Here is a 13,772-nt window from a genome sequence, read left to right on the forward strand (position 1 = left end):
TAATTACCATATGAATCAATACAAAAATAGTAGCACATGCTTACAATTAAGCATGTGTTTAAGCAATTAAGCAATTAAGCAATTAAGCAAGCTCCACTTTTGTGGAATCAGCTTCCAGTTTGTGTTCGGACGGCAGACACCCTATCCGTTTTTAAGAGTGCGCTTAAGACCTTCCTTTTTGATAAAGCTTATAGTTAGGGCTGATTAGATTCAGCCCCTAGTTTTGCTGTATAGGCTTAGTTTGTCGGGGGACATCTTACTTCTTCCTTCTCTCTGTCTATACCTGTGTACTCTCATGTTCCGATTAACCCAGCTTCCCCAAATTTCTTTCTTTTTGGTGTCTATATACGCCGGGATCCGGAGTCATGGATGATCCTGCGGTCCTGTGTCATGGATCGCAAGTCCTGGATCTTGAGTCGTGGCTGTGGTCCTGGATCATAAGTCCTGGATGGATATCTTCGTGGATTCATCTTCCTATTATACACACATGCATTTCCAAACATTTGGACTACCTATGTTGCAAATGTATTATCTTTTCAATTTACACACGGAATCTATTGCACATCTGTCCGTCCTGGGAGAGGGATCCCTCCTCTGTTGCTCTCCCTGAGGTTTCTCCCATTTTTCCCTTTAAACTGTGGATTTTTCTCCGGAAGTTTTTCCTTGCACGATGTGAGGGTCTAAGGACAGAGGGTGTCGTATTGTCATACTGATATTTTGTACAAACTGTGAAGTCCACTGAGACAAATGTAACATTTGTGATATTGGGCTATATAAATAAACATAGATTGATTGATTGAATTTAAAGTTCCAACGTATTGGTGCTAACAGAGAAAAGTGCTGGTTTGTATACACTCAATCGCAGCTTGCCACACACAGGAGGAGGAGCTATGGACTTAACTAAGGGGGAGTATTTTTCCCTTTTCTTTTTAGGATGTTGACAACATGAAGTAGGTCATTTTTGTATTTGACAAATCCCAAAATAAGTTTTGATAAAAAAAAGAGTAACATGCGGTACAGCCTTAGATCTTTATAATAAATCCAGGTGGGAAGTTTGGAAATAAGATAAAGTATCTCATCCAGAGCTTGAAGTTTGAATGACTTTCTTCCAGATCAACACACCCCTCCGGCTCCAGGCCTATTATATAATTCCAGTCAAGTCTACTACAATCCAGCTGAAATTGAACTCAGATATATGCTAGTGCACATGTCCCTAGTGTGAACTTGACACAGCAGAGTTATTATTGCTACTGAGGTTAAAGTCATGGGCAGTTGGCCAAAGGATATCCATCCCAATTCACCAGGCTGATAGAAGTGTAGAATAAATGATAAGCTAGGGATTGTGGGATCCGCACGTTGGCAAGAGTGCTTGTCAAATATAGTCTGTATGATTGTTTTAAGTAGTAGACCGAATGGCTTAATGGGGATAAATCTAATTTGTGGTGCTCCGTCAAGCACATAGAGAAGGAGATACCCAACGTTCCTTCTATTTCTCTCAGATCATTAATTTCTCTTTCGGTCATGGTAGGAGTGGTTTATTGCTCCCTAGGTCCTCACTTCCTCCTCAGGCTTCCTCAGGTTGGCAGACAAATATTCACATTCTTGCTTGAAGTGGCATGCTGTTGCTGAAATGTAGGTTACTCAAATGCTAAAATGTGGCTACACAACATGAATTTGAATCCTTATTTGTATATTGGACCGATTATCTAAAAGCAGTGTCTTTACCGCTGAGATTTTTATTGATTTGTTCAAATCATTATGTATCATGCATGTATATTTTTTTAGATTTTTTCCATGTTGTAAAAGTAGCATTATGTATTATTAGTGTCCCTTAGGTCATGGATTCTTATCTAAAGAATATCTTTTGTTTTGTTCACATATTTATTTTAGTTTTGTTTCCAATGGTATCTTATTGAAATTGAACATGATGAAATGTTTCAAGTTGAATACAGTGTAAGCTGATAACATCATTACCTGGTGGTGTCACCTTCTCGTACTTATCTTCTGAGCTTGTCATATTACAGTGGAAGTATACCTCCATGAAAGACTATTACGGGCACACTTCCTGAATCTTTAATTCTCCGGCAGCAGCTCCATCTTGGAGTGACCTTTCAAAGATGACACACAGCGTCATATGTTAGTGCCTGACTGCTATAATGTCCTGTGACTTCCTTTATTTATATATCAGTCAGGACATGAACAGATATTATACAATAACACAAGTTGAAAATCGTCGAGAACAATTTAATGTTCAATTTGGCCCCCTTTGTGAGAATCAAGAGGAGGCGCTGTGTCCTGCATCACTTGTAAAGTCTTGTTTGGTTTTTAGTATGTATGCATGAGGTAGAGGGTTGGCTTTGGCAGGTGTTGAATGAATATATCATGTGTGTTGGCTGGTACTAAATTAAACACCTTCAAAGTCTGGACTACATTGTGAGTTATTTAAAGAATTTGGCAGTTCAGGCTGTGCTAGATCTATTACTTGATGCTTATCCTTCCCCAGGTATGTGGACGGAGAGGGAAGAGCAGAATTATTCTTAACCTGCCCGACTTCATTTACATACATTTCTCAATGAGAGGGATTAGAACTCGGTGCTCTTACTACAAGCAGTTGTACGAACTGTCCTTGAACTATAATCAAAGCAAATTTGGACCTGTGTGTGTGTGTGTGTGTGTGTGTGTGTGTGTGTGTGTGTGTGTGTGTGTGTGATCTAGTTGAAGGATTTCAGTGTGTAAATGCACTCAAATGTGTGGTGATCCGGGGCCTTTAAGAGGAATGTTGTTACCCATTAACCTTCTCTTAAAAAAAAACCTGAAAACAAGAAAGGTGGGACACCGAGTGCATGGCTGCTGGTTCTCAGCAAACAGGCAGGGTCCACACAGGGATGTGAGGATATATGATCACAGCAGTGGAATACGTTTGGAGGGTTGTTATTCCTGTATCTTTAGAGTAAGAGTGCAATAAGAGCCTGAGTCCTCCTAAAGGGCAACAAAAAGTCAGATGGCAGCAGAATAACCTGATACCTTACAGCCCTCAAGCAATCTATATATTCTCCCTTTCTTTCTCTTTCACTTTGTATCACACATTTCTTTCTTCAAATTGAGTTTCTCTTCTTCCAGCCTCTCCTTTTACAAGATGTTGAGTCATAAGGGAGCTGTATGCCATCGATTCACTTGTTCTTATTATAGATGGCATCCTGGAAACAAATGAATCCAAACAGGCTGGCCCCACCTGTCCTCTGCTCGACTCTGAACAGCTGACTATATGTAGATACAGGGCTGCATCAGTGGATAGATTACTCCATTAAAGGATACTTTCATAATAAATATTATAGTGTGGGGCCTATAATGATATATATCTCACACAGGTGCTTTAAAACGGTCTGTGCTTAAAAAAGGCTGTTACCACATTTCTGTTGTAAATTGAACATAATCTAATCAAAACAGGTAAGCAAGATTCACATAATAATCTACCACAAGCATCATCAAATGCTATTCGTAGAGACTGTATTTGGTACTTTGATAACTTTTCCTACAAACTACTGCAGTGTGATGAATGTTCATGCACTAAGAGGTATGCTGGGTGATAAATGTGAACTGTGAAAGCACTTTCATGACTTGTGTGACTGATTCCACTCACGTTACGGCTAAATGTAGAAAAATGCACAGCAGACTGTGAATTTGTTGATCATGGGTGATTTTTAATTACAGCAGTTTTCACAGGAGCTGCAGAAATGTTCACAACCTTTGAAATCACATTGAGCAAAGACCATGTAAAAGTGCTGTGTAACAGAGAGACAAACACACAGTCTAGTAATCATCTTTCTGGAAATATAAATCAGTCAAAACCATGAGATAAAAAAAATATTCACAAGCAAAATCAGAACCTTAAAGCATTGAGTTTAGCTTACAGCAGTGACACCAGTCACACAGAAAGAGTGTATTCATTTTATGATTCAAATAAAAAAGTGCTTTGATTTCCATTTTTAGTGCAAAAGTCATTAAGAATATAACTAAAAAAAGTGTTTCGCCTTTGGACTTAAATTCTCGAACCATGGCGGTAAACAGACAGAGGCTGACACGTTATAAAAAGCCTGTTGGCACGGTAACCCACTGCTGAGCACCCCCATTGTACCTTAATGTTTCAACAAAAATAGGCTTTGTCGTTTGAAATATGAAGCAAACATTCCCAGAATCCAGCAGCAGCTGAGTTAAAATATTAAATAGTCACAAAACATTTACCTAATAAAACAAGTCTCTCTGAAATGTTTATTTAAATATGAAAAAGTCCCTGCAGATTCCCTTATGCCCTGTGTGTGTCCCTGAGGTTATTTCAAAGACGCTTTTTGTAAAGTTTGTCATGTATTGTATAACCACTGCAGCCACTTTGCTTATCCACCCATACAGTAAAACTGGAATGAAAATACCAGAGTTGACAAATATAGATCCACACACCAAATAGCTCCATTAGACGGACTCTATCGTGTACCATTTAACGTTCTGAGCACCAGGCTCTCCCTCTGACTTCTGATCTGTTTCAACTTTGCTGTCTTGATTGGATTGTTTTTAAAAACGTGTAAAAAGGTAAATTCACATTTATTTTCAGTCTTTTCATCGGAGTGACAATGTGCCACATCTGTGCGGGAGTGCCCCATGTGTCTTCAGTTTGCGATGACGCAGTTCAGTCTCCAGTCCATATGCCGTCCTCTCAGGTGAATTTCATCTGGGCCCGGGGGATAGGGTTCATGATTAAGTGGTCGCTGGAAATAGAGAAATTGAGAGCACTCAAAGGCAGGATAGCACGATCAAATTAATGTGGTTTTTGCACAACACGTGATTATGTGTGTTAGTTGGCAGATACTTCTTTTGTTAATGGTACTTACTCGAAGGCATCAGAGTACTTCATCCTCCTGTAGTACTTGGCTAGTTTCATAGAAAAGATGATGCCTGGGATGAAGAAGATCATGCACCAGCCCAAACTGAACCAGAACGCATTCTAAGGAGGAAGAGAGAAATCGTTCAATAAAAATCAATCAATAAGTGATGAGGATTGATGTGGAGCTAACATGTGATCCTCACCAGAGAATCCACAAGGTGAGAGCAGAGGATATTATCCACAGAGTCCACAGCTCCTGCCACCGGCCCACAGCGGCCCACCTGCTGTGTGATCTGAGGGGGATTACACAGATCAGTGACAAACAAACAAACATCACACACTTAACTTGCTTTGAGTGCATTTACAGTTATAGTGTAAAGATATGTAACACAGTTTACCGTGAGATTGGCCCAGTCAGCATAAACAGTGAAGTAACCCAGCTGACAGTCGAGAAACTTTCTGCTCTCCTGGAACGGTGAGAGAAAAAGAGAGTAAATTCCTCACATGTTCTCCCTGCTTTACAGTGGGAGGTCATGAGGAATCAGTGGCACGCCTGGCCTCCTCAGCATGTGGAATTCTGGGTAAATTCTCCGAAGTGACCCGTAAATAACTTCAATGGCAGTGTGAGCAGTGAAGGCATGGCAATTATTTAACCATTATTTATGGAGCACATTTAATACACAGAAGGAATTCAAACTGCTTTAAAGTATGCATTTAAATATTAAAAGATAAGTCTGGTGGTATTATTTATTTTTGTTACTGACAAGAAATCCCATAAAAAGATCAAAACAACAAATGTGTCACACTCGTGCAGTGTAGAAATACAATGCTGCACAGATTTGGAGTCAATGCGTCACATGACATGGAAGCTATTCAAATAAATCAAGACGTTTTAGGAGATAACTTAATTTTAAGTACAGTATCAATATAAAGTAAAATAAGTCGTACAATCCAATAAAATAGGTGTGTCTTACTTTTCCAGTATAGCAATAATAACTATATCTGGTTTGTATTAGGAGGAAACTGGTCACATGATATGGAAGCTATAAATTAGACATTTTTATGAGAGACTTTGATCAAATAAATATAAAATGTATATTTATATTTATAAAATAAATTTTCATAGCAATATTCATATAAAAAGTAATAAATACAATGACAAGAGGTGTCCAGTGTAGTAATACAATGATGCACTGATTTGGAGTCACTGGGTCACATGACGTGGAAGATAGGGAAAATAAAATGAAATGTTCTACACACATATTTCTGTGACATCCATCTATGAAACATCCGTAAACGAAAGAGTTGTGCCACGTATGGCAATTGTTTCAGATATTTTAGTATCATTTTCCATTAAATGAACAAGTTAGCTCGAAAAAAGAACCAGTTTTTAGTTGCTAAAAAGCTTGCATAAGTAAAATTGAAGACTCAAACAATTGTCAAGTAATTTGTTTCATGTACTCTGGATGTGGAACCAACAAGCACATTGTTTCAGTTACCAGCAGCCCACACCCCCCTCGCCCCCCTCTGGCTTAATGACTGACCCACCTCAGGCATTAACAGACCACATGCAGCACTTTTTCTTCGAAACTCATGTGACTCGTGCCTCTACTCACGGTCCTGACGATCTGTGTTGTATTTGTGTTGAGGAAGTCTTGTGCTGTTCCCACGTTGCTCAGCACCTCCCCCACTGTTCCCTGGAAGAGCCAAGGAGGAGAAAATAAGCCACAGGAAGAAAGAGAGGAAAATAGCTTTGGTCTATGCACTCCCAGGTGTTATTCAGTCTACTTACATTGATTTGATCTGCGATGGATCTAAAGCTCTTGATGGTCGAGTTAAGGTTTTCCTGAGGGCGAAAGCAGTAGATGTTTAAACTAGGAAAGAAAAACAGAATACAGGGATGTGGAGATGGGGCAGGATACTCACCAGTTGTGGGATGATGATTGTTTCTATGTCTGCCTGGATCTGCTTCAGGTCCCTGGCCTCATTTATAAGCTCTTTTCTTATTCCATTGTTTGACTAGAAACATGCAAATAGTTGGATATTAGAACACAACTGGCAGGACAAAAACTGGATTCAATCAGGAATCATGTGATGCACACATATATAGCACAGAAATGCATTGATTTAATATACATGTGACTCACTTGAGAAGCAGCGAGAAAACCCAATCTATCTGCTGTGGTATTCAGATTGATGCTGGAAACGTTGTTCATCTAGGAGAGAGACAAGCGATGAGGAGGTCATAACTACATGTTACACAAGGATGCATTTAATGACAGGAGGTTTACAAAAAGATACATGAGTAATGGTTACCTTCTCCGTGACAGCAGTGGAGTCAAGATTTGAAGCCTTGTTGGAGAAGCTGCTGAGTTGTTTCTGTAATTCGGGGCTCAGGAGAGTGACACTGGGCAGAGTGATGACTGTACTCTCAAACTCCTGCTGGATCTGCGCTGTGTACTGAGTGCAAATGACAAACACATTTTAACTTATGTCTGATAAAGTTGATGTAAGTTTGAGCATTTTGATTTGTGAACAGTTTGAAAGGAATGACAGGAAACTTACTTTTGATACATTGAGTAAGTCATCAAGGTTTATGAGCTCATACAAGTGGAGTGTTGTCCACAGAGGCTGGTTTTGCTTACAGTCTCTGTAAACAGTGAGTCCAAATTATTTGTACAGCATTTAATCACAGTTACAACTGAAGGGCTTTATGAACCCTGGTAACTTAAGAACCACAGATACAGATAACTAAATAAACAAACATAACAACTATCTGTGTATTTCATCTCACAAAGGCAATAAACTCGATGAGATAAGCCTGTCAGTCAAATTCAAAAAAGATTGCCTCACTATCATAAAATCGATTTTCCTTGTCGAGAAAACTGTTAAATATCCGTAAAATATGGAGATTTCCTGTCTTTCTCTGATTGATATAATATTTTACAGAAAATATCTAGCTTTTGACCAAAAAACAAGACATTTAAAGAAATCACCTTGGACTTTGATTTAAAGTGATTGACAATTTTCCCTTTTTTCTGACATTTTATAGACCAATGGATTCATCCAAATATAATAAATAATAGCTTCAGATCTACAGGTGTATTTCTTTCTGTGTGAGAGGTGAATTGACAGCACATACCTATAGATATCAGGGATAGTGATGTTGGTTTTCAATCCCAAAGATTGCCTTAAATCGAACCCTGGAATAATACCTGGAGTAGCCAAAAGCTGTGGAGAGAGAAGGCAGAGTATTAACTCAAAGATGTCTAACAGAGTGACTGTGGTTTGTGTTTGTGATGCGTACAGATACCGGTGTATGTATTTTTGTATCACTACCTCTAGCAGCTGTCCGTTGTTCCAGGGCCGACAGATGAGGGTGTAGAGGTTCCCGCCCAGCAGGAACAGCAGCGTCACCACTATCATGAACAGCCAGGAGAAGAGGAAGCTGAAACCTGCACCCCTGAAACCAACACAGGACGAAAGGAGGGGAATCCGTTGTAATGTTCCCCTCTTCATACGAGCATATGAGACTCAAAATTAAACTGATAGCAGCACTCACATCATGAGGAAGGTGCCTCCACAATCCGCGGTGCAGGAGCGCTCAGTGGGGTCGTCTTTGGGTGACAAACCCAGGGGGGCCAGCACCAGACCCAGCAGGTAACACACCACCACCAGGAGAACAGCACAGCACAGGGACACAGACACTGCCCATCTGGAGAATAACAATAAAGCTTTATTTATATGGCACTTTTCATACAACACATGCAGCTCAAAGTGCTTTACAAAATGACACATCACAAGTGAAAAATAAACAACAAGAAATTCCCCTCAGATTATTTGTTAAGAACTTTACAGATACATGCAGCAAAATATTACATTTTAACAGGTTAAGAGACACAAGGAGGTAAAAGATATGATAATAAAAAATGAAATTAAAATAAAATAAATAATGAGTACTCTACAACAGATAAGACACAAGACAACTGAATCGATGCAACAATATAAAATATAAAACCCCATAAAACAAACTAAGTGAGCATATAGGTACAACAGAAAGAAAAAGAAAAAGACAATAGTTATAAAAATGCCATAATTCTAATAATGGTTAAACGATTCAAATATAATAAACACATTAGGATAGATGTTTGGGGCTTTTCTTGCATTTGATCACATGTGTTGGCAGGCCCCAGGCTTCTTACCTTATTTCCTCGACTCTCTCGATCTGTGGCGTGTACTTGAACATTTGGCTCTGCACCTGGTCCAGAGAACCCATCAGGCCCGTCAGAGAGGATAAAGGGATGTCATTGGTGACCTGTGAGATCTGCGTTTTTATGTTGCCCAACAACTGCTTGCTGCCTAAAACCACACCCACACACACACACACACACACACACACACACACACACACACACACACACACACACACACGTTTAAAAAAAATGCTCTTATCTTACAGTTAATTCAAACTAATATTAAGAGAGAAGTAAAGGCCTGAAGTGTGTGACAGTATGTGCACACTCACTTTGAACTATACCCTTGGTCTCATTAGTCACCCACCGGGGGATGCTGTCGAAATAATCCTCCATCTGAAAGGAAGTGCAGTTTCTTTCATTATATCCAATAAAAACCATATAGAGTTGAGAATGAATTGTGTCTTAGTTCTTTTGAATGAAAAAGTAGCTTTGTTTTTGTCAGCCTATTATTTAATAGCTTCACTTTAAAGTGTCCCTTAACAGTTATTACATTATTGTCATTTGAATTGATTGATGATTATTACCATATTTGTGTTTATTCAAAATGTCACTGACCTCCTTGATTTTGGATGGGAGATTAGTTTTATTGACTTCATCCATTGCAGACTCGAACTCACTCAAGCTGGGAATCTGTGGAGAACACCAGAGGGAGAAACATGCAACCATAATCACGTAATAACATGTTATACTTTAAACTGACAGATGGGGGCAGCAGACTTCAGCAACACAAGCATTACCAGGTTTTCATAGACGTTAATCAAGAGCAAGCGTAACACAATATAATGAGGATGGATTGTATTTATACTTGTGTCAATGCACTATTCTTGTCGTAAGGATGGAGATGACATATTTGACTGTAGATTCCATCAAAAAGAGCTAAAGAAAAGACGTGAGAGGAGAGGAGAGTCTGTATGTGTCAGAATTGGTGGAGTGTAGGAGGAATAGAGAATAACAGATGGGAGGAGAAGAAATCAGCTGTTCTGACAAAGCCAAACATGAAGAGCTATTATGATTTGTCACCCTGTCTCAGCCTGCGTCAGAGCTTGTTTGACTGCATAAATGATTCTTCCTGTTTTCTCATGGTGGTGTATGGTCAAACACAGTAACAACACTGATTCTCAATCTGTACGGAAGTCAAACCTAACTCCTCTTTTGCTTAAGACTTGATCTGAGGATTCTATTAAAAGAAAAGAAAACAGGAATATTCCCCGACAAACTAAGATACACAAAATGAGTGCTTACAGTGATGGAGGTATCCAGGGTTAGTTTCTCTAGCTCAGGCTTCAGGTTGATACAGTGAACGCAGCTTGCATTGGATATAGTCTGAAGCATGCGATCTTTAATGGCATTGAAGTTGTCCTGGAGGCGCTCCATGCTGGACTGCAGCTGGGTCAAAGACGAGTTCAGCTGGCTCAGTGCAAGACTGGTGTTAACAGTTTCTGCTCACACAAATGAAAAGCACACAGATGTTATCCAGGGTATGCACAAGTCATTGTTGCTACCTTGCTTTCACAAGTGCTTTAAAAAGGTTAAAATTAATGGAAGATTCGAGAAAAAACTTGATTGTTCGGTGAGATATTATCCAGCTGCTCTAAGTGACAGTTAAATATTCTTCAAAGTCAATCAATTATGGATCAGCACTTGCTTCCACACATATCCATGAGTACAGCATATACAGCTAAAATACAATTACATTAGGCAGGAAGCCATCTTTGGTCTTCTTATCACTCTAAACAAGTGCAAATACATTTGTATTGTATCAAAAATAGAAATGACAGCCATGTTGAAAGTTAATTCACATTTTTTACATAAAATAAAAGGAAAATACCTAAGAGACATGATGTGAGATTACATCTGTTCAATCCTTGGCTTTAAGGAACCAATGGTTTTGCCACATTTTTGAACATTCATTTGTTCTTTTTGAAGATGTCCAACAATCTGTCAATATCGCTTTCACAGATTTGTTTAGGATAATATGCAACATATATAGCAGTAACACAAATAAAGCCGAAATAGATTGTCATTCCTAAAACCAGCATGTGCTTTCAATCTTGGGCCAAAACACAATGATTAAACACTTTTCTTGAATTCATTCATTTGCAGCTATCTGTTGATAGGGAGCAAATGTCATGAGGTTTATTATTTGTATTTTAGGGAGCCTGAAATACTGTTGAAAATGTACTCTACGCAATCACTAACTCACACAAGGCTTTATCAAACGCTACAATGTCATGGTAGGAGGTGAAATCCAAAAGGCAGTTAAAGATCTCCCTTCAAATATGCACACATGCATTAACATGCTCAGTCTGAGACAGGGCAGAGCATGCAGGGAGAGCATACCTTGATCCAGCAGTCTAACAGAACTCAGCCCTGGGTCCAGGGTTCCTCTGAACTGCGCCTTGATCTCTTTTCCCAACTGAGGTCCAATGGCTAATTCATACAGACACACAGGTGCGAGATGGTTGGTTACACATTGATAACAGACACTGTATCACAGCTGTTACAGTGAACAACAAAGTGGTTCCTCTATTTTTACATTGTTAGTTCCCTTCTTACCATCCAGGTTTATGCTAACCTCCTCAACAGTTCTGTAGCTCTCATTCACCACCTTTTCGATTTGCTGGATATTGGTAGAGGGAAAACCAAGTATTTCAAAGTAAGATATACGTGGTGAAATATAGCAAACAATGTCACTGACTGATTGCACAAGCCCATCACACATAGCAGCTTTTCTTCAAATGAAGAAGAACAAACAAAACTAGCCTGCATTTCCCTCAAACCTTTTTTTCCTTTCTCTTGTATCTTGAGATAAGAGTATTGACACTGCAGAGTGCTGAGCTGGCCCTGAATCATAGGACTGACTGGGGAATTTGGAGGTCTGTTTGCATCTCACACAATAGCTGTCGGGTGCAGGGCATGACTTTTGTATATTTCCATACCAAGCTGTTAAATCAACAAGAGGTTTTTCTCTTACCTGAGGCACAGACGTGAGGTAGGAATGGATGTTGTTTATAGATTTGTTGAGCTCCACTTGACTCTGGTCCACGCTCACTTTGATGTCTGAGTTACTCATGAACATGCAAACGTTCCCAGCACTGCAAATATGCACAGACAAACACACACACATTGTGTCATGAACACAATCCAAGGGAGACATATACAGGGAGTTAGGGGCGCCGTAAGGGGGTGAAAAGTTAGGACGATTCTAAGGGCCCGTGACTGACAGGGGCCCCAAACATTTTCAGAAGTTTGCTAGAGGGAAGCTAGGAGAGAGCTAGCGGGAGACGTGACGGAGAGTAAGAATAGGACAGGGTTAGTGTATTGTTTTGGCGTGGTTACGGCCAACAGTAACCTGTGATCTGAATAATAAACTCCCGGATAAAGGACAAACTAAGCCTCCCTGTGTTCCTGTAGCGAGACGCTACATTTGGTGTCAGAAGTAAAAGTTCAACTCGGATTAACGGCATTAGCGGCGTGCTACAGTGATTGCTGCCATACAGCCTACAGTTTCCATCTCGGTGAGAACATGTCGCTGTGGGACTACTAAAATTAAACGGGAGGAGGAAGCTGGCGAGCGGCAACACTTCGGCGCTGCTGAGGGTCGGGGGAACGGACAGCCACAGAGAGCGGGTGAAAGAAATGACCATGAGAATGGCAGCTGAGGCTGGTTTCGACCGCTCCAGCTAGTCCCCCGATAGAGACGCCACACGCGGAACAGAGACAAAGAGGGCAGGCATGAGTAAATACACTGAGCAGCTCAGGGAAGCCCTCCCCTCATCTATGAAAACCCCCAGGTATGATGGCAAAGCTAACTGGGAAGCATTCCAGGCACAATTTGAATTGCTAGCCAAGGCTGGCAGGTGGTTTGCTGAAGAAAAGGCCCTCCAGCTCGCAATGTGCCTTACAGGGGATGCTTTAACCAGCCTGCTGCTACTTAACCCTGATGATAGGAGTGACTATGATGCTTTGGTGGGAGCTTTAAAGAGGCGCTTTGGACTATGCTCTGCAGCTAGCCTGCTCTGCTCTGAACTGTGTAGCCGCAAGCGTCGGCCTGGGGAGCCGCTGAGGGAGCTCGCCAACGACATTGAGGGGCTGGTTCACCAGCCCTCCTGTTATCCAGAGTGAGTTAGCCCGGGACTACTTCCTCCAGGGCCTACTACCAGCCGACCTGCGTACACAGACTTTGCTCGCCCACCCCAAGTCTCTACAGGAGGCTTTGGAGCTAGCCACAGAGAGAGAGATGCTATGTACTGCTTCATGGAGTGCGGATGACCACACACCGAAGGTGAGCGCCGCATGTGGTATTGAGCTGAATAGAGCAGAGCCGGCCTGGGTGGAAAAATTGACAAAGCTTGTGCGTGCCATCACGCTGAGAGAGGAGCAGTCTCCGAGACCCCGCCAGAGGATCTACTGGGGGTGTGGACAGCCTGGCCATCTGGTTCGAGATTGCCCTCGCAGCACAGCTAACCAGGGAATCGGGGCCGGGTCTGCATAACCGGGACAATGCGGACCCCTGATGATGTGTCCCATCCCTCTTCAAATGAGGAAACATTGCAGCGCATTAAAGCAGAAGTGTTACAACCAACAGAAGAGGCTGGTGGCCAGCCTGAGCGAATCATCAGGCTGGGCCGAACCTGGGT

At 41.0% G+C, this 13,772-nt stretch overlaps 1 protein-coding gene across 1 annotated transcript in view; it reads right to left on the reverse strand.

Annotated features, from left to right (window-relative positions):
• Window positions 1-4,483: 4,483 nt before the first annotated feature.
• Window positions 4,484-13,772, reverse strand: part of prom2 (prominin 2) — a 13,678-nt gene continuing 4,389 nt past the window's right edge. Inside the window, exons 5-24 of the mRNA XM_010782391.1 lie at window positions 12,107-12,227; window positions 11,689-11,752; window positions 11,473-11,562; window positions 10,375-10,571; window positions 9,688-9,762; window positions 9,402-9,465; window positions 9,079-9,235; window positions 8,439-8,591; window positions 8,216-8,339; window positions 8,019-8,107; window positions 7,442-7,526; window positions 7,193-7,336; window positions 7,024-7,092; window positions 6,803-6,895; window positions 6,669-6,722; window positions 6,493-6,573; window positions 5,275-5,343; window positions 5,080-5,169; window positions 4,884-4,996; window positions 4,484-4,760 (exon numbers count right to left, since the gene is read on the reverse strand). Of these exons, the coding sequence (XP_010780693.1) occupies window positions 4,709-4,760; window positions 4,884-4,996; window positions 5,080-5,169; window positions 5,275-5,343; window positions 6,493-6,573; window positions 6,669-6,722; window positions 6,803-6,895; window positions 7,024-7,092; window positions 7,193-7,336; window positions 7,442-7,526; window positions 8,019-8,107; window positions 8,216-8,339; window positions 8,439-8,591; window positions 9,079-9,235; window positions 9,402-9,465; window positions 9,688-9,762; window positions 10,375-10,571; window positions 11,473-11,562; window positions 11,689-11,752; window positions 12,107-12,227 (1,984 nt within the window). The 3' untranslated portion in view covers window positions 4,484-4,708. The remainder of the gene's footprint in view (window positions 4,761-4,883; window positions 4,997-5,079; window positions 5,170-5,274; window positions 5,344-6,492; window positions 6,574-6,668; window positions 6,723-6,802; window positions 6,896-7,023; window positions 7,093-7,192; window positions 7,337-7,441; window positions 7,527-8,018; window positions 8,108-8,215; window positions 8,340-8,438; window positions 8,592-9,078; window positions 9,236-9,401; window positions 9,466-9,687; window positions 9,763-10,374; window positions 10,572-11,472; window positions 11,563-11,688; window positions 11,753-12,106; window positions 12,228-13,772) is intronic.

The sequence above is a fragment of the Notothenia coriiceps genome, unplaced genomic scaffold (assembly GCF_000735185.1).
Source record: "Notothenia coriiceps isolate Sejong01 unplaced genomic scaffold, NC01 NC01_scaffold00024667, whole genome shotgun sequence".
Taxonomy (NCBI): domain Eukaryota; kingdom Metazoa; phylum Chordata; class Actinopteri; order Perciformes; family Nototheniidae; genus Notothenia; species Notothenia coriiceps.